Source organism: Chiloscyllium punctatum, chromosome 19 (genome assembly GCF_047496795.1).
Source record: "Chiloscyllium punctatum isolate Juve2018m chromosome 19, sChiPun1.3, whole genome shotgun sequence".
Taxonomy (NCBI): Eukaryota; Metazoa; Chordata; class Chondrichthyes; order Orectolobiformes; family Hemiscylliidae; genus Chiloscyllium; species Chiloscyllium punctatum.
In genome coordinates, this window is record NC_092757.1 from 86,834,368 (window position 1) to 86,856,596 (window position 22,229).

Here is a 22,229-nt window from a genome sequence, read left to right on the forward strand (position 1 = left end):
ATGTGCAGTTTCAGGTCTGTGAAAGTACTTTTTAAAAAAATTGTCAGAAAGCTGTGTGAAATATTGAACTAAAGACATCACTTCCCAGAAGGAACGAGACTTGTTAAATATCCCTGAGATGTTTGTTGAAGTGTTTACAATGCACAGCCTCATGACATACAAAGAAAACAGACTAAGAGTTTACAATTCAGAATCAGGTTTAGTTCAGAGGAAACGGTACACCCGAGGCAAAGTGGTTATGTGAAGCCTCAAAGAATGAGAGATTGGTATTTTAATCTATCAAAAATAAAACACCATTTAAGCCAACAGAACCACCTCTAGACCATCATAACTGAAAAGGAATCTCGGCCCTCAGAATTTTAAATAGAGGTCAAGGCCATCAAAACTGGAAGTGTCAGTTGAGTCAGAAATTAACCAAATACAGCAAGTTTTGTTTTAACTAACACCTAATAAACCAGCAAAAATGTTACCCCTGAAATACCGGCAGTTTGCTATATTATTACAATGTCCAAGTAGTTAGTTAAGGGTGTGACTGAGAAGGCTCTCTGCCTAAAATTTTATTTACATTATTATTTAAGTGATTTCTGCTGAGTTACATGAATACCCCTGCATTACATTTTTATTACTTGGCATATGTTTTTACATTGTTTAAGAGGTCCAGGTAATCAATTGGAATATTTGATCAATTGGCACATTTGTGGTCCCAAAGGTGTCAGCTAATAAAAAGCTTGCTGCACTTCACAATGACTCAGTATCTGTAAAAGATATTAGTGGGGAGGAGACTGAAACTTGGTTTTGCTGATTATGTTAATCTTTTTCAAATTATAACATATAAAACAGCCCTTTTTTTTTAAAGCTTTTGCGCAATAAACTTGTGTTATTTTGTTTAAAAACACTGTTAGCTTTGTGAATACATTCAGCTATTAACCACCAGAGTAACAAACTGCAAATTTATGGCTAATCAAGTCAGGTTTCATTCTGGAATCTGATTTGTCCAGTAGCACGAGTAGCTGGATCCTAAGTGCATGAACCACACTTTATTATGTATCATACGATATTAATTTGATAGAACTTTCACCTCAAAACTATCTAGGGCTTTAACCTCCCAAGATGCTCCAGTCTCCTTTATAAATTCCTTTCAGAACTACCTCTAGACAGATCTTTAATCACCTGGCCTTACATCTCATGTGACTTGAAAATAAATTTTGCTTGATAAAGCCTCTTAGGAAGTTTAACTATGCTAAATTTGTCATATGAATGCTCACTTTTAATATTAGGACGTGTAACCAAAAGCTTGGTTAAACAGTTACATTTTAAGCAGTATCTTAATAAAAAGTTGGAGAAAAGACAGAAGTTTAGAATGGGAAATCCAAAGTTTATGGCCCACACAGCTAAAAGCTTGTCTACTAATGCTGGTGCAATGACTATTGGTAATGCATATGAGACCAGAATTGGGAGGAGTTCAGAGATCAGAGATCGGAGAGCTGTGGAGGTAAAAGAGATTACAAAGTTGGGACTGACAAGAACCATGGAGCAACCTGCAGCAGTCATGAGATTTTTAAGTTGAAGCATGGCTGAACCAGGAGCCATTTTAGGCCAGCCAGCAACAGAATGATCAGTGAACAGGATTTTGTGCAAGCTGAAATATGAGCAGCATTGCTTTGGGTGAGGTCAAGTGAAGCCAGCATGATAGCAGTAGAACAGTCACGCGCACAGATTTGAAAAAAAAAAGCACTTTTGCCTAACTCAGCAGCAGATGGGCTGAGGCGAAGGTAATTACAGCTCAATGCAGATATAAAACCGATCATAGCATGTTAAATAAAGGAAATAAAACAAACAACTCACCAAAATCCATTCGGTCTTTCTGGTTTCTCTGAAGCAAGCCAAGCAAAAGGCCACCCAGGTGACTGGAAGTTTCGCTTGGGATGCTGTTTGATAGATGCGGTGCCATCACCGGTACAAGTCAAAAGACAAAGCAGCAATGAAAGACAGAATAATAAAAACCAAGCTTTAATATTAAGGTGAGAAAAATAAAGCATGACTGAAGCTCATCACACTACATGGACTTGCGACATATTCTCTGGTCTATCTGCCCAGTTTATTAGTCAATAATTCAAAATTTTGCTTTCTCCATATTTACTAAGTTCACATTCCTTGGCATTAGTAAATCAGCACATGAAACTGCAATAATTTCCAGTTAAAAGTAGTCAGGGTAAGTGATAGGATTGAAAGTTCTACACTTGGCATCAATGGTCTATGGTTCCATGTGAGAAGTTTAGCTTCAAACCACAGATCCGTCTAAAATCTGGTCCAAATTAGCAAGCTTGTTTGGAAAGATATCAAGTGGGCAGATGATACGGGAAATCAGAAAACAATTCAGCACTTCGACATAGTGTACGCTTCTCAAGTCAGAGTTAGGTATGCTATTAAAGTTATAGAGAAAGAATTCTCACCACACATGCAGCAGTTTTATAACAGATCCATTAGTGCTCAGTAGCAACAGTGCACAAATGCAAGGATTCAATTTCTAAGCTCCAACACCTTAAGCAAATTGCTTAAAAGGACAATAATGCAGTAACAAAATAACAGCAGTAAACTCCTATTTGCTGCAAATATACAGTGTAATTCTGAGCTTGACAATACTAAATTAACAGTAGCAATCTCAAAACATGATGATCTAAAATTTTTCTTTCTTACAACATCTTTCTTTTTTGACAGTTCAAGAACTGAATTGTATATTCTGAGCAACAGTCCTGGACACAAAAATCGACTAACTCTTGATGTTAAAATGTGGGACAGCATTGGATGTGATCTGTATGGACTTTAAACAAGGCTCTTGCTAAGCTTCCTCACGGCAGACTAGTCAAGAAAGAACCCAAGGGATCCAGGTTTGACCAAGTAGGTAAACACTCACTTAGGCACTAAAGTCTTGTTCTTTTCATAGAAGAGCCTTAAATCTTGTGGGCTGTTAGCCTACAACAAAAAGAGATTTCAAATATAAATTAGACGCTGGCCCAGTGACTTGAGAGAACAATAGCCATTCAGAAATTGCCATGTGGGTGTAAGCATTCAGACAAATGTCACATATTTCAAATTCTATATTCTAAAACACTGAACTGTGGAGACATTGCAGAGATAAAGACAGTCATCAGTTCAGTGAACGTGACCTAATTCTGATGTCATAATAAACTTATGAATGTTAATGTTGAGGCCGGTGCATGGAATTTTTTTTTAAACAGAATGTTTTCCTTATTCTGTGTGCATGGCAGTCTGTAACATTCAGTCTGTAATTTTCTAATGGATCCTGAAGAATACATCCATGTGAACAAGTACATTTCTAAAAGTATTTCATACAATCCATGTTATACAGGATTCAAAATTTAGAACAACTTGCATACATCCAAGAAGCAAAGTTCTTCGAAGGGAAAGAAATTAGAAAAATCAAGATAAGCATGTGTACCAATTCTATTAAAATATTATTCCTGCTCTCAATCCCTAAAAGCTATACCCACCTAATTAACTCCATATGCAAGGTTGTTTGCCAAAAGCTTAAGATACACTTTTTTATCTGTCAGCTTGGTAATTGTAGTATTAACAGATGAATTTCAATACAGTTTATTCTCTACCAACTTCACTGCAAATATCCAATTCTCTCAGGACAAAGTGTTGTGAAGTATTATTTATGTAAATGTGTAAAACTACATAATATTCCTCGAACAAAAACAGAAATTGATGGAGAAACTCAGCAAGTCTAGGAGCATTTCTGCAGAGAAAGCAGAGCCAACATTTTGATGTGACCAGTACCCCTTCTTCAGAACCTATTTCTCTTCTTAATTTGTACAACCTTGTTTTCATACCTATGTCTATTATATTGCTGCATTATTTGAATATAATAAAACCAAACTCTCTCAGAATAATCAAAGGTAAATCCTGTTTTTAAAAAATTCTCTCAACATCTACCTGGAAAGGAGGCCTTCCAACAAGACACTGAAAGATTACTGTGCCTATACTCCAGAGGTCTGCCTTGGCATCATAATGTTGCGACATAATAACCTCAGGTGCCTGAAACCAAAAATAAAACCAACAGTACAATAGAGGATAAAGCCATTAAGTTTTACTTCAGTCCCCAATGTAGTTTTATTTATGTCTTTAAAATGCGTGGTATATTTTCACACTCTTCAATTATTTTCTTGGCCCAGATCACCTGGTCTCTGGCAGTTGGAGAAAGGACATATAATCGAAAATATGTTGGGACCTTTTAGGATGTCCAGATGCACCAACTCTGAGAAACTCCAAGGAAATTTAAGCTTTCAGTGAGCAATCTCTCAGCTAATTGTGACCCTATACAAGAGAGACTGAGGCAGAGAGAGAGTGTGACGATGCTTCTCCTTTAACAAGGTTATGCTGCCCTTGGCTTTGTTTCAGAAATGTCATAAAAGCTGCAATTCCAAAATGTCTGGCTTGGATGGGATTTAGAGCCTATTTGACAATAACTAACAGCCTCAGGCAAAGGCTTTCAAGTATTTAAAAAGAAACACTTGTACAATGAAAAAAGGAGTAACCAATTCTGCCAGCTCAGCTTTTCTCTGGTTGAGTTTGGTTTTTAGCAGTCTGGCTGTTCCTTGAAAGCAGGCAGATCCAAGAAAGAGCTCCATGGAAGAAGGTGTTCCATGTTGCCATCTCTCTCTCTCTCTCTCTCTCCCCTCTAAAATCCAGTGTCTGATTTTTCCCTTTTGTGCCAAAGAGTGTATATGGGGATTGCAAGTATTTGAAACAGCATCATTAAGTTGGGATGATATGTTGGGTTTTGGATAGGATAAGTTATTCGGTATTCTATTCTCTTTTGTTTGTGCTTCATTTGTTAATTTTGCAAATAAACTCTGCTTTGTTTAAAACCAAGTGGTCTGAGCAGCTGCATCCTTCCTGGAATATCCACATTACACCTACTTAAAACAACTAGCAAAATTAGGGTCTGGGCCATTGTGTGCGTGTGTGTGTATGTGTGTGAGTGAGTGAGTGAGTGAGTGGTGTGTGTGTGTGCACGCATGCGTGCGCATGCGTGTGACGTACATGTACGTACAGAGAGGGGAAGGAAAGAGAGGGGGGAGACAGAAGTCGGGGGGGGGAAGCTGGGAGAATGGTGGTTTTGGGGCGGGGGGCAGCAGAGGGCAACAGAGTTGAGGAAAACATGTTGGAAAACTAAGACAAGCTATCAAAAATGCAGCTTTATTATGAATTTATACTGTTCAAATTGGGTTTACTATATACTTACCCCGTCCTCATTTTCTTGCTTTATGTGTCTAGATACGCAAAGCAGTATTCTAATCAAGGAGTTTGTAAGACCCATACAGATTTAATTTGACTTCAACCTTGTCCACCATATAAATTACTTATTTGCCTTCCTACACCCTTGAGGAGTGGTTAAGGACTCTGGGAAGGTGTCTCATTGAATCTTACAGAATACGGAAAGGCCTGCACACAGTGGCTGTGGAGATGATACTTCCACGAGTAGGAGAGACCAAAATCTGAGGGCACTGCCTCAGAGTGAACTGAGATGAGGATGAATTTTTCAGGCAGAAGGTCGTGAATCTGTGGAAGCCATTGTCACAGAGGGCTGTGGAGGCCAAGTCATTGAGTGCATTTGAGACAGAGAGAGGTTCTTGATTAGGATGGAGACCAAGGTTTACGTGGACAAAACAGGCAAATGGGGTTCAGAAACAAATCAGCCATGACGGAATGGCAGACCAGACTTGATGGGCTGAATGGCCTAATTTTGCTTCCACATCATGGTCATCGACCACAATCTTAGACACAAATCTGTATCTAAACAACCCATCTATCAGAATTGTATTTACAGGTATCTCAAAGGTGGGGATACAATAAATGCAATAACAGATAACAAGTATGAGTACACAGAATTCCTCAAATGTAAAAGACCATCCCACTTGGTAAAAAGCTGATAGTTCACTCACCATGTACATGGGGGACCCACAAAGAGTGGCAGCCATCATATTACTCTGTAAATACCGGGCAAAGCCAAAGTCAGCTGTGGGGAAGTACAAGGAAACACTTTCAATAATGTGAACCACTTGATTTTTCCACAATATCTGACTAAGGAAAACCTATTCCCAGAAAATAGTTGCAATTACATTGCTTCTCATTTCATCTAAAATATTTTGAAGCTTTTGCCACTGAATTACAGTAAATTATTATACAGTCATATTCAGAAGTAATTTTGCTCACAGAAATTACACCAAGAAGCAAAGTGATTAGTCCTAAGAAAAATACTGAAACAGGAAATACTGCCAAACTTCTTACTGCGTCTCACTAAAACAGGGCTGCAACTGAAGCAAAGCACCATCATAATAATTAAGAGAAAACATTGCTGCCAATGCAACAAAGCCTCTGAGTAGCTCAAAAGAATCAGTACTGAGAAACAGGTAATAAATCTCCTACACTGGAGACAAGAAGTTAAAACATGGTTGTAACAACCCTTGGCAACTGACTCAGAACAGACACTTTTCAAACGAATTCAATTTGTTGTATTTACCACTTGTAAAGTGCAAGAAATATGACCAAAATATAGAAAAATAGCTTTAAAAATACATAATAAACTAATGACAGAGCTTTGCAAATGTTGTTAAATGAATGGCCGAGTGGGCTCAAGTGGGTGAGTGACCTACTTCTATTACTGACTGGTGTGTTTGTTTGCAGCATCAACAAAACTGCAAATCTAAAGCAGCATTATTCAAATCTGTTCAGGAATTGAGTGGCACATTAAGAAACCAGGTCATTTGATCTTCTGCATCTATTTGGCTGACTACATTGGCAAAGGCAACATTAAAAAAATGAATCAAAAATTAAAAACAAGCCCTTGAAGTAGACGTTTTAATTTTAATACTTTGAGATACCGAGTAACACATAATTTGTGGTTAATTTCAAACTCTTGAATCATGGAACAGTTATTTTAGTTTGTGCATATGGACAGTGATTACTTGGTAAACAAAGTATGACACTGGCTGCTCTCTAATAAGCACAACATCGTTGTTTATATCCTTCGTACATTCATGCTTGCCTTTCAGCAAAGTTGTAAATAACCTATGTTCTCAGAATTACTCAACCAAGATACAAGAATTCTTGGAACTTCCATGGAGAATGTGCAGTGCAACAGTAAATAAAGGTCTTGGGCCCGTTTGTGAGAGAACAGTCTTAGGTTAAAACCCATCTGCCACATGAATAAGCATATCCCAAATTAGGTGCTATAGCATCTGTTGTTATTTTGAAATATATTTTAATTTGTAAAGAAAACAAACTCCTCTCTTCTGAAGGTCCTGACTCTTGACAGGTCCTCTGGTGCCAGCTTTTGGCTGAGGGAGAATTTGTCACATGAGAACCTGGATGTTGAGTTTTGGAAAGTTACTAGGCTGTCACCAGACATTCACACACCTTCCAGCAAGAGTCACTGGATAGCAATCATTAGTAGGATTCTTGCCACTTTCCCTTCCCCATGGGTCAGAAACACTGATGCAAACAGGAGCATTCTATTGCTGCTAGTGCTCATTCCCTTTCAACGTAACACAAGTAGAAATTGCTCCATGTTGTAAAGATCTTATTTAATCATGTCCACTAATTCAGCATCAACAGTTGAAGCTATAATGTTACGGTGCTCTTATATACATTTTAATATCATTTGTTTTGGGGATTTTTGAATTTTGAACTTGTAGCACCAGTTTGTCTGACAGGGTTTAATCATCAACTTGCAATTATTTCTGTAGCATGATTTATTTTAAATCATATTATTAAACAGAGAATTCCTAGACAGTAATTGGAATTGTTCACATCAGGGAACAAAGTAAACAGTGTAGGGCATTAGACTTTCAAGTGGAACATATGGAAGTTTTTGGGGCTTAGGGAAACCACTCACGTATTGGATAAAGCTTTTTAATTTCAGTTTGAACAGGTTGGTTGAGGCTGGATGTGTAAAACATTGCTGTTGAGAAAGGGAGGCAACTTTAAAACAAAGTTACCTGTGTCAAGGAATTCAGTTTGAAGGTTTTAGACCAGACGTGCTTACTTAAAGCCTTGCATGGGTACTTGACGTTGAGAAAGTCCAAGCTCAGGGGGAGCTGACACCAAGAGAGGCTATCAGATTCTCAAAACAGAGAATCAAAATCACCTTTAAAATTAACTCTGTGGACATGAAAAGATTTTCCTTTTTGAGAATACCTCAAAGGTGTGCTTTCAGGATTAATAGAATTGTATGGTATTCGAAATGTTAAAACCCTTAAACTGCTGTTATAACTAAACAATTTAATTTATTCTATTGTATATTTATGTAATAACCTTCTGTTTAATTGCTAAATCTGAATGTAGAGGGTCACATATTTGTTTTCTCCAAAGACCACTTTGTTAAAATTGAACAAACAAAATATAATCCATCAAGCCAGATATCAGACTGGGATCTAACCTGTCAATAACAACAGAAGGATCATAACAAAGAGTACACATTTTTGAAATGGGACATGCAGGAAGGAGGCTCTCTCTGGCAAGGGAGCACTAAGGGACACAGTTTCTCAATAAGAATGAGACCATTTTGCCTTAAAGATGAGGAACAGCTTTCTCACTCACTCTATTAATTGTCAGAAAACTTGATCATTGAGTACATCTAAGGGATGGATCTATAAATGTCTAGACATTACATGTATGAAGGGATATGTGGATAGCATGTAACAACACCCAGAGGTAAATGATGAACTGTGATCTAGTAGGATGACAGAGGCTCAAGGTCCCAAATGACCTCCTTCTTTTCCTATCCCCTACATCCCTAAAAGTGAGTTGAAGGTGAGATTTCATGTCAGTGCTGTGCCAGACTGTGATTTCACCAAATGCCTGAAGAGCCCACACTATACCCTGTGTTCCATTTTTGGCCCTTGAATTGAACAATTCTAGCCATTAAGCTGAAACAACTCAGCTCAGTTTAAGCTGACAATTTATATTTCTTTTGTAAGCCCATTTAAGGTTAGTGGAGGGGTTATTCTGGGGAATCCAAGATGGAGGACATGAAAAGGTTGTGACTGTAACAGGTTGCTCCTTTTTTGAGGTATTTTAGGAGTTGGAGGGGAGTTCCTTGAATTCCAGGAGCAGCAATTACAGTTTCATATGCTGTTGTAGTGTTTTGGAACTTTGAAGAAAGAAAAATCCAAAACAAGAGGAGTTTTAAAAGGAAGAGGGACAGAGAAAGGCAGCACATGGTGAGAGAGAGAGAGAGAGAGAGAGAGATCAGCACAGAAAAAGTGAATATTTTTAAGTGTGGCCTTACAGTAAGTCTGTAGTAGTGAGTAGAAAGGGTTCTTTCTAGATTGTGTTTTATTAAGATATGTATCTTCATTAAACATAAAAATATAAGCCATAAGTATTAAGTTAGCTTTTTGGAGAGGAATAAGAGTGTGATCTTTGGGTCTACAGATTAAAAGCAGCAAAAATGGCCTTTAGTAGAGAGATGTGCTGTTCAGATGTGGGAGTTTACGTGTTACTGAGGATTATACCTGCAATAAATGCCGTTGGTTGTGAATCCTATCAGATCGAATGGATCAGTTAGAGGCAATGAGGAATTTACAAGAGCAAGGGGATGTGATGAATGGCAGTTACATATAGGAAGGGAGAAAATTTGTGGATATAGTCACATAGATAGGTTAACTCTGGGAAAGGTAAGACAGATAGTGCAGGAGTCTTCTGTGGCTATACCGATTTCAAACAAGTAAGCTGTTTTAAAAAATGTAGGGGATGATGGATTTTCTGGGGAATGTAGCACGAACAGCCAAGTTTCTGATCTCGAGACTAGCTCTATTGCAATGAGGGCTACATCGGTTTCCAAAAGATCAATTGTGTTAGGAGACTCTGTAGTCAGAGGCACAAACAAATGTTTCTGTGGCCAGCAGCGAAAAATCAGAATGGTGTGCTGCCTCCCTGGGCCAGGATCAAGGATGTCTCAGAGGGTACAGAATGTTCGCAAGGGGAAGAGGGACTAGCAGGAGGTCATTGTTCACATTGGAACCAATGACACAGGAAGACAAAAAGATGAAATTCTGAAGGGAGAACATTGAGAGTTAGGCATGAATTTAAAAAGGAGGTCCTTGAGAATAGTAATATCTGGATTACTCCCAGTGCTGCGAGCTAGTGAGGATAGGAATAGGAGGATAGAGCAGATGAATGCATGGCTGAGGAGCTGGTGTATGGGAGAAGGATTCACATTTTTGGATCATTGGAACCTCTTCTGGGGCAGAAATGACCCGTAAAAGGACGGATTGCAGCGAAATTGGATGGGGACTAATGTGCTGGCAGGAGATCTGCTAGAGCTGCTCAGGAGGATTTAAACTAGTAAGGTGGGGAAAGTGGGGCCCAGGGAGATAGTGAGGAAAGTGATCAATCTGAGACAGGTACAGTTGAGAAAGGAAGCACGTCAAACAGTCAGGATAGACGGGGACAAAGCAGAAAACAAGGTAGGACTGATAAATTAAACTGTATTTATTTCAATGCAAGGGGCCTAACAGGGAAGGCAGATGAACTCAGGACATAGTTAGGAACATGGGACTTAATATCATAGCAATTACAGAAATGTGGCTCAGGGATGGACAAGACTGGTGGCTTAATGTTCCAGGATACAAGTGCTATAGGAAGAATAGAAAGAGAAGCAAGAGAGAAGGGGAGTGGTGTTTTTGATAAGGAATAGCATTACGACTGTACTGAGGGAGGATATTCCTGGAAATACATCCAGGAAAGTTATGTGAGTTGAACTCAGAAATAAGAAAGGGATGATCACCTTATTGGGATTGTATTATAGACCCCCTAATAGTCAGAGGGAAATTAAAACACAAATTTGTAAGGTGATCTCAGTTATCTGTAAGAATAATAGGGTGTTTATGGTAAATGTTTTTAACTTTCCAAACAGACTGGGATAGCCATAATGTTAAGGGTTTAGATGGAGAGGAATTTGTTAAGTATGCACAAGAAAATTTTCTGATTCAGTACGCGGATGTACCTACGAGAGAAGGTGCAAAACTTGACCTACTCTTGAGAAATAAGGCAGGGCAGGTGACTGAGGTGTCAGTGGGGGAGCACTTTGGGGCCAGCGATCATAATTCTATTAGATTTGAAGTAGTGATTTTAAAGGACAGACCAGATCTAACAGTTGAAGTTCTAAATTGGAGAAAGGCCAATTTCGACAGTATTAGGCAAGAACTTTCAAAAGATTATTGGGGGTAGATGTTCGCAGGTAAAGGGATGGCTGGAAAATGGGAAGCCTTCAGAAATGAGATGAGAGACTAGAGACTCCTGTTAGGAAAGGGTGGTAGTTATAGGGAATGCTGGATGACCAAAAAAAAATTGAGGGTTTGATTAAGAAAAAGAAAGAAGTGTATGTCAGGTATAGGCAAGATAGATTGAATGAATCCTGAGAAGAGTATAAAGGCAATAGGAGTACTTAAGAGAGTAATCAGGAGGACAATTCGGGGATATGAGATTGCTTTGGCATGTAGAATTAAGTAGAATCCAAAGTGTTTTTATAAATACATTAAGAACAAAAGGTTAACCAGGGAGAGAATAGTACCCTTCAAAGATCAGCAAGGTGGCCTTTGTGTGGGATGGGAGAGATACTAAACGAGTATTTTGCATCAGTATTACTGTGGAAAATGACATGGTAAAATATAGAATGTAGGGAAATAGATGGTGACATCTTGAAAAATGTCAATATTACAGAGGAGGAAGTGCTGGATGTCTTGAAACACAAAGGTGGATAAATCCCCAGGACCTGATCAGGTGCACCCGAGAACTCTGTGGGAAGCTAGGGAAGTGATTGCTGGGCCTCTTGCTGAAATACTTGTATCATCAATAGTCACAGGTGAGGTGCCAGAAGACTAGAGGTTAGCTAACGTGGTGCCACTGTTGAAGAAGGTTGGTAAGGACAAGCCAGGGAACTACAGACCACTGAGCCTGACGTTGGTGGTGGGCAAATTGTTGGAGGGAATCCTGTGAGACAAAATTAACATGTATTTGGAAAGGCAAGGACTGATTAGGGATAATCAACATGGCTTTGTGCGTGGGAAATCAAATCTCACCAACTTGATTGAGTTTTTTGAAGAAGTAACAAAGAGGATTGATGAGGGCAGAGTGGTGGACGTGATCCGTTCAGTCAGACGTTCAATAAAGTTCCCCATGGAAGACTGGTTAGCAAGGTTAGATCTCATGGAATATAGGAGAACTAGCCATTTGGATACCAAACTGGTTCAAAAGGTAGAAGACAGAGGGTGGTGGTGGAGGGCTGTTTTCCAGACTGGAGGTCTGTGACCAGTTGAGTGCCACAAGGATCGGTGCTGGGTCCACTACTTTTCGTCTTTCATATAAATGATTTGGATGTAAGCATAAGAGGTATAGTTAGTAAGTTTGCAGATGACACCAAAATTGGAGGTGTGGTGAAGAAGGGTTACCTCAGATTACAATGGGATCTTGATCAGATGGGCCAATGGGCTGAGAAGTGGCAGATGGAATTTAGTTTAGATAAATGTGAGGTGCTGCATTTTGGGAAAGCAAATCTTAGTAGGACTTATACACTTAATGGTAAGGACCTAGGGAGTATTGCTGAACAAAGAGACCTTGGAGTGCAGGTTCATAGCTCCTTGAAAGTGGAGTCAAAGGTAGATAGGATAGTGAAGGCGGCTTTTGGTATGCTTTCCTTTATTGGTCAGAGTGTTGAGAGGTCATGTTGCGGCTGCACAGGACATTGGTTAGACCACTGTTGGAATATTGCGTGTAATTCTGGTCTTCTTGCTATCGGAAGGATGTTATGAAACTTGAAAGGGTTCAGAAAAGATTTACAAGGATGTTGCCAAGGTTGGAGGATTTGAGCTATAGAGAGAGGTTGAATAGGCTGGAGCTGCTTTTCCTGGAGCGTCAGAGGCAGAGGATTGAACTTACGGAGGTTTATAAAATCATGAGGGGCATGGATAGGATAAATAGGCAAAGTCTCATCCTTGGGGTGGAAAGTCCAGAACTAGAAGGCATAGGTTTCGGATGAGAGGGGAAAGACATAAAAGAGACCTCAGGGGCAACTTGTTCATGCAGAGAGTGGTACATGTATGGAATGAGCTGCCAGAGGAAGTGGTGGAGGCTAGTACAACTACAACATTTAAAAGGCATCTGGATGGTCTATGAATAGGAAGGATTTGGAGGGATATGAGCCGGGCACTGGCAAATGGGACTAGATTGGGTTGGGATATCTGGTCAGCATGGATGAGTTGGACGAAAGGGTCTGTTTCCGTGCTGTACATCTCTATGACTCTATTCACTCATTGGAAAGAACACAATCTGCTGAATTAGCAGTTTGAGAGAAATGTTGATTAGTGGGAAATGTGTGGCTAGCTCCCACTGCTCAAAAGCATGAGGGTTCACTGCAATCTCAAAGTAATGTTTTGCATAAAATTGACTTTGCAATCAACACGTTCAGATTTACCTATTTTGACACGAATTCCATTCATATGAGATTTTTTCCGGCTGACGTAAGATAGTAGAATATTCTGTGGTTTCAGATCCCGATGGATTATTCCTTTGTTGTGAAGTATTCGCATAGCGGCTGCAATCTGCTGAAGAAAGACTCTAATGGTGTCTTCACTAAGTGTCCCTTTAGCTATTCAAAACAAAAGATTAGTTATTTCAAAATCTGAGAAAAAAAAACAGGTCCTTGTAAAAAGCACCACACTGCAGGTTTAAGTGGCCCATTATAATACAAAAACCAAAGCCATGGAAGAGCACACAACATAAATGCATCTGGATATTCATGCTCTTCTAAAATCTCTGAAACCAGGGGCACTATGTGACTGCAGTGCAATTCTATATCTGTGGACAGTTTACTAGATTTTTGGAAAAGAACCAATGTCTCAGATGTGGTGGAAAGCAAATTCAAACAGAATGCTGAAAACATGGAGGACAAGCCGCATCTATATAAACCATCATTGATGATTTGGGTACATCGCCACAATGGATCTGATGAAGATTCCACATCTGAACTTAATACTTCCTCTGCATTTTTCACAAATGCTGCTTGGCCTGCTCAGTATTTCCTGAATTCAACTCAGGAATGTTGTAACCTGTCCATTCGAAATAAGAACTACATAATTCTAACTGTGCAGGAGGAGGCTAATCGCCCCGTCATCGCTGCAATAATTCTGAGCATTTTAATTCCGTGCCAATTTCCTGCCTTTTTCCCCCAAGACCCTGCACATTGCCTGTATTTGAATAACCATCACACGCTTTTTTGCGCGCCTCCATTGAATCTGCCTCCAACACACTTCCAGGTAGTGTGGTCCATCCTTTAATGACTGGCTGTGAGAAAAAGTTTTTTTTAAATCCCATTTACTGCTTTTGTAAATTACTTCAAATCCGTGCCCTCTTGTTCTTGATCCTTTTACAGTTTTTCCCTACCTACTCTGGCTAGACCCATCATTTTAGAAACTTCTATCAAAGCTCCTCTTAGCCTTGTTCTCTACAAGGAAAATAGACCCAACATCTCCAATCTATCCTCGTAACTATATTTCTCATCTCTGGAACCATTCTTGTAAACCTGGCTTACACTTTCTCCAATGTGTTCACATCGTTCCTGAAGTGTGGCACCTAGAACTGCACACAATATTTTAGTTGATGTTCAACTAATGTTTTATAGTGATTCCTTGCTCTTGTACATAATGCTCATTTGGACAGCCAGTGCCAACAAAAGGGGGTCCTTTTGCACCACAATATTTTTGAGCTTCTGTGAACATTTCTATGATAGACTCATCATGTATCAGGAGATCACGATTCCAATACTAACACATGATCAAAACTTTTTCTAAGTACAATCTCAGAATTAACTATAAAGAAAGTGCAAGATACACCCAATGAAGACAATGTTATTTTCAAAATCTGGAGAAATGGGAAGTCATGAATTACCCTTTAATTTTATTTCCACCAAAATGGAATTACAAGAATAAATTTATACCGGATATTTTCTAATCAACCTGTTTAGAGATATTATTGTGCAGCTCTGGAGTAGGAGGGCTTGAGCCTGGGCCCATGGTTGAGAGGTAGGGTCACTATCACTGCACAAGAGCCTCTGTAAATATACACAATACCCATTTCTCCCATATTGTGTTGCTAACTTAGAATTTAACCAACTGAAATTCGAAAGCAGTTTCTCAAATTGCTTTGGGTCATTGAGATTATATATCAATGAAACAATTATTGTTAAATGATAATGCAACATGTACTTTCAAGAGTATTTAACTTTTCCTTCAACTTCTTAAATTCCTGATTTTCCAGAGCTGTTTTGCTATAGTCTCAATTTAATCTACAGGTACCATGCTCTATCTGCCATCTATCATATAATGGAAAGTAAACTACATAGTATGATAACAGCAAAACAAATGGCTATGCAAAATATATATGGACACACACTAAACATTAGAATGAATGTGTGCATGTTTAAATTGATCAAGATGCCCAACTTGAATTGTAAGCTCTATATACTTGAAACTTCACTGAATCCTGATAACAATGGAGTGACAAAGAGGAGACATCTCTCAAACAAAGTTAAAAGTACAGGTTAAAAACAGGAAACTGGAACCTGAACAGAATTCTTGTGTGCAGACAGCTACAAAAAGTTACTGATACCTCACATTATCAAATTCTCAATTTACAACTCCAAAATCTCAAAACAAAAGTAGATGTATTGAAGTAGGAAAATGGTGAATTTACCTTTTTGTATTGAAGTCAGCAATCGCCCTTGCAGAGTTTTGAACATTAATCCTAAACTAATTTCAACTGTATTAAAGAACATTGTAACTTACCTTGCAGATAATCTGCCAGGTCACCTCCATTGCAATACTATGGAACAGAAGGATAAAAAAAAAAGCATAATACTTCCAAACTTAAAATTAAAATACTAGGTATATCTGATAGTGTAAAACAAGTATTTTGTTGAAGGAAATAATTTTCCTCTGGATCTCTCTCTCTCACATCCAACCAAGAAAACGAATGAGACCACTCACCAAATTCGCTGACCAGAATTACTTAGCCAGGAGTTGACTCAAAACGTTGCAACTGACATAGTTTTAAAACATTAATGCTGCTTCCAAGTCTTTGGTCTGAAGAGATAGCTTAATTGTGTGCAAAAATAAGTGGACTTTCTCAAAGATATGAAAGATGCTGGATCAAAGTTGAACGCAGGCCATAGCTATACCTCCAAATTACCCTGATAAATATAGTAATGTTGGATTGCTTGATTTAAGTATTTTTATTTGGAAAACAGTTAAAGCTAAAAAGAGCAACTTTGGATTTAAAAAAAGAGCACTATGCAATTACACAATGTCACTGTAATAAGTATTACAGCAGTGTAAATACTGACAGAATCTCATCAAGTTTTTGGTTATTTGGATAATAAAGTAAAAAGCCAAATTAAGAGTACCAAAAAACTTAAAATGTGCAGTTTGTAGTACTGTGTACGATCAGTTACATAACTTTCCTCAAGCATCTGCCTAAGCGTATACAGCCCAAATGCAGTTCCACAGAGACCGAGAACAGCCAAGAAAGGTTAGAAAGTATCTTTAAATCATTTTGCATTGCATAGGTTTAGGGTGAGAGGGGAAAGATTTAAAAGGGACCTAAGGGACAACTTTTTCACGGAGAGGGTGGTACGTTTACGGAATGAATTGCCAGAGGAAGTGGTAGAGGCTGGTACAATTACAACATTTAAAAGGCACCTGGCCCTGTATATGAATAGGAAGGGATTAGAGGGATATGGGCCAAATGCTGGTAAATGGGACTAGTTTAATTTAGGATATCTAGTCGGCATGGATAAGTTGGACTGAAGAGACTTCCACACTGTACATCCCTGACTCTCTATGCCATATTCATGTTAAAATTCAGTTATTACATGAGATCCATTTCATCAGTTCCTTTCATTTTTTGCATGACATTGTTTATGTAATTGATCATAAAATGAAATCTGCCTGATAACTTCAAGCTGCTGTGTGCTCAGCTGTACCGTTAGCTAAAATTTGGTGGTCGCACCAATATAAGCTCTTAGCTGGATAACCAGAACAAAGATCCCAATAAACATACCCAACTATCCTTATAGTCAAATCATTTCATGTCAAGAGAGATAACTTTACAGTTATCAACATTACAGACTACAGAATATAACTAACCATTAAAATGCAAATACTCTTTTATTTCATCAGATTTTCTGATATTCCATGTTACGTCAGAATAATAAATAAAATATTACTTAAGCTTACCTCCATCACCAAGTGAACAGAGTTTGGAGTCTCCTGGAATGGAAAAACAAAACTTATTCATTTACTTCAGTTAGGCAGTTTGAAAGCAATTTCTGAAGGGATAAAACAGAGTGACTTGTCCAGCAGCACACTGCACAGAAATGCATACTACCGAAAAATAACTTATTTCAGAAATGAAGATAGCTGCATATTCTTTGAGCTAATTTCTGCAAGTACTTCGAAGGAATAATTAAGCACATTTTGGCATCAATGCTATTAGCTCAGTGTTAGAACATAGAACATTACAACGCACTGCAGGCCCTTCAGCCCTTGATGTTGTGCCGACCTGTGGAACCAATCTGAAGCCCATCGAACCTACACTTTTCCATTCTCATCCATATCTTTATCCAATGGCAATTTAAATGCCCTTAATGTTGGCGAGTCTACTACTGTTGCAGGCAGGTTGTTGCACGCCTTTACTACTTGGAGTAAAGAACCTACCTCTGACATCTGTCCTGTATCTATCACCATGGAGTTGGACCGAAGGCTCTGTGCTGTACATCTCTATGTCTCTAACCCAATTAAAATTATCAATACAGACTGCAGGCTATTACTACCAAGATCACTCAATCCTCAAAAATGGTAGGATTTGAAGTTAGAGACAAAATACTATTTAGCTAAAATAGTCTCCTCGAACAAAAAGAATACCAATATTCTAAACAGCAGTTGAAAAACCCAAAGAACAACCATGGTCACAAATGCTAACTGGCAATGACTACCAAAATATGGTTTTTGCAATTATTTTGCCCACCAGTAACTACTCAAATCTTGCCATTTTGGTCAATACTAACTCCATTAGTCTGTAACTAAACGCAGATAGCAGTGTGGACAGGCAGGAGATATTATAAATTTGGGATTTTACCATGGAATGGTATATTAATCCAATTTCAACCAGGTCACCAGGATAGGCACCAAGGAGGACAAACAAACTTATAATGATGCAATTGCACTGTCCTCATGATTGTTCAATAAAATCTTGTTTCTGGACATAGGTGAATATGATAGAGTGTGCGGACACTTTCATGTTCAAGACTCTCATTTAGCCACAGCCAAATTCACTGTAGACAATTTGAATACTTGCATTTGCACATGACTCCTCTTCTATCTTCAGGTTGGGTCAAGGATAGGTAAAATTTGCTTTTCGAATAACAAATTCATTTAAATTCATAGAACTCAAATCTGCATCATATGTAGGATACATAACTTGGCTTTGTTGTAAAATTAAATCGTACTCTTTCCATTTTTGATATCAACTGCAGATTCTTTCCAGATCACAAGCATAAATGGCATAATGCCTCACACTGCAAAGAAGGCAATTACCAACAACAGCTGACAACCATCTATAAATATCCCTCCCAACAGTATGCAGCCACGTGATTAGTCAGATGGCAGATGGCAGAGAGCTCTCCCAAGGCTGAAGCAGAATCCATTCATGGCAATTTCTTGCATACAGTTCATCCATTGTTGATTATATATTTATTTGCTTAAAGTCAGTCTCTCAATTTTATTCCCACTCACACAGCATCAATAGGTACATAATGTATCAAAATGAAGAAAGACAAAATCAACATGGTTAAAATAGTACAAAAAACAAGGTTCCTTTGCAAAACCAAGAGATCTTAATCATACAGCAGATGGACAGAACAGAAGCCCTGAAAATGGAGTTACTGACATGAAGGAAGATGACTGTCACGGCAGGCCAGGACATTGCTGGAGTCCCAACAAAATGGCCTCAAATCAGACTATCCTCAATAACATTCATCAATAACATTCCTGCCATAAGGTCAGGAACAGGGATGTTTGCTGGCAATCCTGGTATTCCATTCCATTGATAAATGCTCTAGATTAGATTACTTACAGTGTGGAAATAGGCCCTTTGGCCCAACAAGTCCACACCGACCCTCCAAAGAGCAACCCACCCAGACACTAACACTACGGGCAATTTAGCATGGCCAATTCACCTAACCTGCACATCTTTGGACTATGGGAGGAAACCCACGCAGACACGGGGAGAATGTGCAAACTCGACACAGACAGTCGCCCGAGGCGGGAATTGAACCCGGGTCTCTGGCGCGGTAAGGCAGCAGTGCTAACTACTGCGCCACAGTGCTGCCCGTCTAGCAATGACATGAAGCAAAACATAGCAATCTGCTACAGGACCTTACCAGCCTCAGCTTGGATGCTGAAAATTAATAGGCAACAAATGTGTCTCACACGCAGCAGGTAATAATAGGAGCATACAACCAACTAAATGAGGCAGCTTGCCAGTTATTTTTCCACAAACTTCAATGGAATCACCATTCATAAATCCTCAAAGATCAAAATCTCAGGGTTGCCAGTGATCACAAGTTTCAAGCGGATCAGTCTAGTGCTATAGCTGCAGTATGGTGGGGAGGTTCTGGGTTGTCAGTGACAAGTAGCTCACTATTAGCCTTCTGAACTATACTGATCAGGAACATGAAAAAGATTTACTAATCACCTGAATGGGCACAGCTGAAAAACATGAGTAATTCAATTCTGTTCAGTACAAAGCAATAAACCTGATTAGCTACATGTCATTTGACTCAGTATCAACCTTCCTCTATCAATGACATACTCTGGTTGCAGTACATATGGGTTATAGTATGCAATGCACCAACTCATCAAGGTCATCTCTCCCCTATGACCTCAGCCACTGAAAAGGACAAAAGTAAGACTGTGAAAAGTTAAAAATCACAACAGCAGGTTATAGTCCAACAGGTTTAATTGGAAGCACTGGCTTTTGGAGTGCTGCTCCTTCATCAGGTGGTTGTGGAGTACACAGTTGTAAGACACAGAATTTATAGCAAAAGTTTACAGTGTGATGTAACTGAAATTATACATTGAAAAATACCTTGATTGTTTGTTAAGTCTCTCATCTGTTAGAATGGCCATGTTAGTCTCACTTCTTTCATACGTAAATCACAAAACTTTTTTTTAAAAATTACATTCTCAGGTTAACTTTCTCAATTGGTGTCAGTCCAGATAATGTGTTGAAGGTGTTCGCCCCCTGTGTGCTATTGTCTATGCCATAATGTTTAGACTGATTCTAATCTAAAAAATTAGTTAACAGAGTCTTGGATGGATTCATGCAGTTTTAAAGCCAAGTACAATGTATCTCTGAAAGTACAAATTCACCCCACAAGTGAGTGAGTGAGTGAGTGAGTGCATGCGTGTCTGTGTCTGGGGTGGGGGGTTTGTGAGTGTCTATGAGAGAGTGTGTATATGTTTGTGAAAGTGTGTAAAGGGGTCCAAAGTCCTGTGTGAGCGTGGGAGTGTGTGTGTCTGGAGGAGTATGTGTGTGTGTATAGTTTGTGATTTACATGTGAAGAAGTCAAACTAACATGATCACTCTAACAGAAGAGAGACTTAAGCAAATAATCAAGATATGTACAATTTCAGTTACATCACACTGTAAACTCTGGCTATAAATTCTGTGTCTTACAATCGTGTTCTCCATAGTCACCTGAGGAAGGAGCAGCACTCCAAAAGCTAGTGCTCCCAATTAAACCTGTTGGACGATAATCTGGTGTTGTGTGATTTTTAACTTTGTACACCCCAGTCCCACACCAGCACCTCCAAATCAAGACTGTGAAAGGAAGACTACGATGCTTGCTATAATTGCACACCATCCTGACTTGGACACATACTGCCATTCTTTCTTAGGTGCTGGTTCAATATCTTGAATTTCCTTGTCTAATACTTCTGTGAAAATGGATGGTGACAGCTGCCAGAGAATGCAGTCCACCTCTTTCTTAATTTGCAATGAACAATAAATGCTGTCTTGCTAGCTTGATAACAATTCTGCATTTTAACACTTGCACTGATCATCTAAAGAAAAATCAGTATTCTCAACAAGACTGTTCATTTCTCGAAACGATCACCTCCACATGCGCTTAAACAAACTCCTCGGAAACCCTTCGTCATACTGGTCATCTCTGGACTTCACTATTAGTCCGACTAACCTTGCCTCATCCATATGTCATAAAATTTTCCAAGCTATTCAAAATCCAGCTGCCTGTATCTCATCCTGCTGTAACCATGCCCATTTTTATACTTATTCTCTATGACCTTTCATAGGCTTCCTCCTCAAAATTTAAAATTCTCATCAGCATGTTCCTTTCCTAACTTTGGATAAACTCCACTGGACAGAGATTCCTGCACTCTTGAGCTTCTGATCCTGTTGTGGGGTTCTTTGTATCAGAAAATGAGGTGATCAAACCAAAAAATGTGCCACAAAACTCTATTATAACAAATGCTGCATGGAGTTGGGCATTTTTTAAAGGCATAATAATACCCTATAAAACAGAAACAAAATGCTATCACATCTTCTTTGGCTAAGCATCCATAAGATTTGGTCGATGGTTTTCAATTATGGACATCCAACCTGTTCCCAAACTTCTGTCTAAAACCCATGAGTCAGCTGCCAGATAGTCTGCATATTACTGCCCAGAATACTAAATCCATAGTTTTCCTCCTTCTTTCCCTGTACCATCTCTTCAACAGGGTCACTGATATTTATGGCCTTGACAATGAGCCTTTTTTTAAAAAGCACTATTTGATACAAAACCATTATGAAAATCTATATGGCATGATCAGTATGTATGTCATCCACTCAGTTTTCAACTACATCAACTGTATCGGAATTAATCAACAGCCCCTGGAAATAATTTCTCAGATTGCCAAACATATTTGCAATACTGCACAACATAAACATGAGAGTGTGTCATCCAACTACTTCAGAGTCAACTGGCTTCCTGTTTTCCTTCAATTCCGTTGGTGGATTTTTCTCCCCTCACTCTCCAAAAACACTGACTATGTACACTTCTAAACTTACCAACTCTCTTCCAC

At 38.9% G+C, this 22,229-nt stretch overlaps 1 protein-coding gene across 5 annotated transcripts in view; it reads right to left on the reverse strand.

The window, feature by feature from the left end:
- The window catches only part of ulk2 (unc-51 like autophagy activating kinase 2), a 122,250-nt gene that overhangs the window by 53,663 nt on the left and 46,358 nt on the right, over positions 1 to 22,229 (reverse strand). For 4 of the 5 annotated variants that reach the window (XM_072589970.1, XM_072589972.1, XM_072589968.1 and 1 more), the window contains exons 4-10: positions 17,322 to 17,354; positions 15,873 to 15,909; positions 13,505 to 13,678; positions 5,973 to 6,046; positions 3,961 to 4,062; positions 2,915 to 2,973; positions 1,846 to 1,928 (exon numbers count right to left, since the gene is read on the reverse strand). In XM_072589970.1, coding sequence (XP_072446071.1) covers positions 1,846 to 1,928; positions 2,915 to 2,973; positions 3,961 to 4,062; positions 5,973 to 6,046; positions 13,505 to 13,678; positions 15,873 to 15,909; positions 17,322 to 17,354 — 562 coding nt within the window. The remainder of the gene's footprint in view (positions 1 to 1,845; positions 1,929 to 2,914; positions 2,974 to 3,960; positions 4,063 to 5,972; positions 6,047 to 13,504; positions 13,679 to 15,872; positions 15,910 to 17,321; positions 17,355 to 22,229) is intronic. The other variant, XM_072589971.1, reaches the window with a different exon arrangement.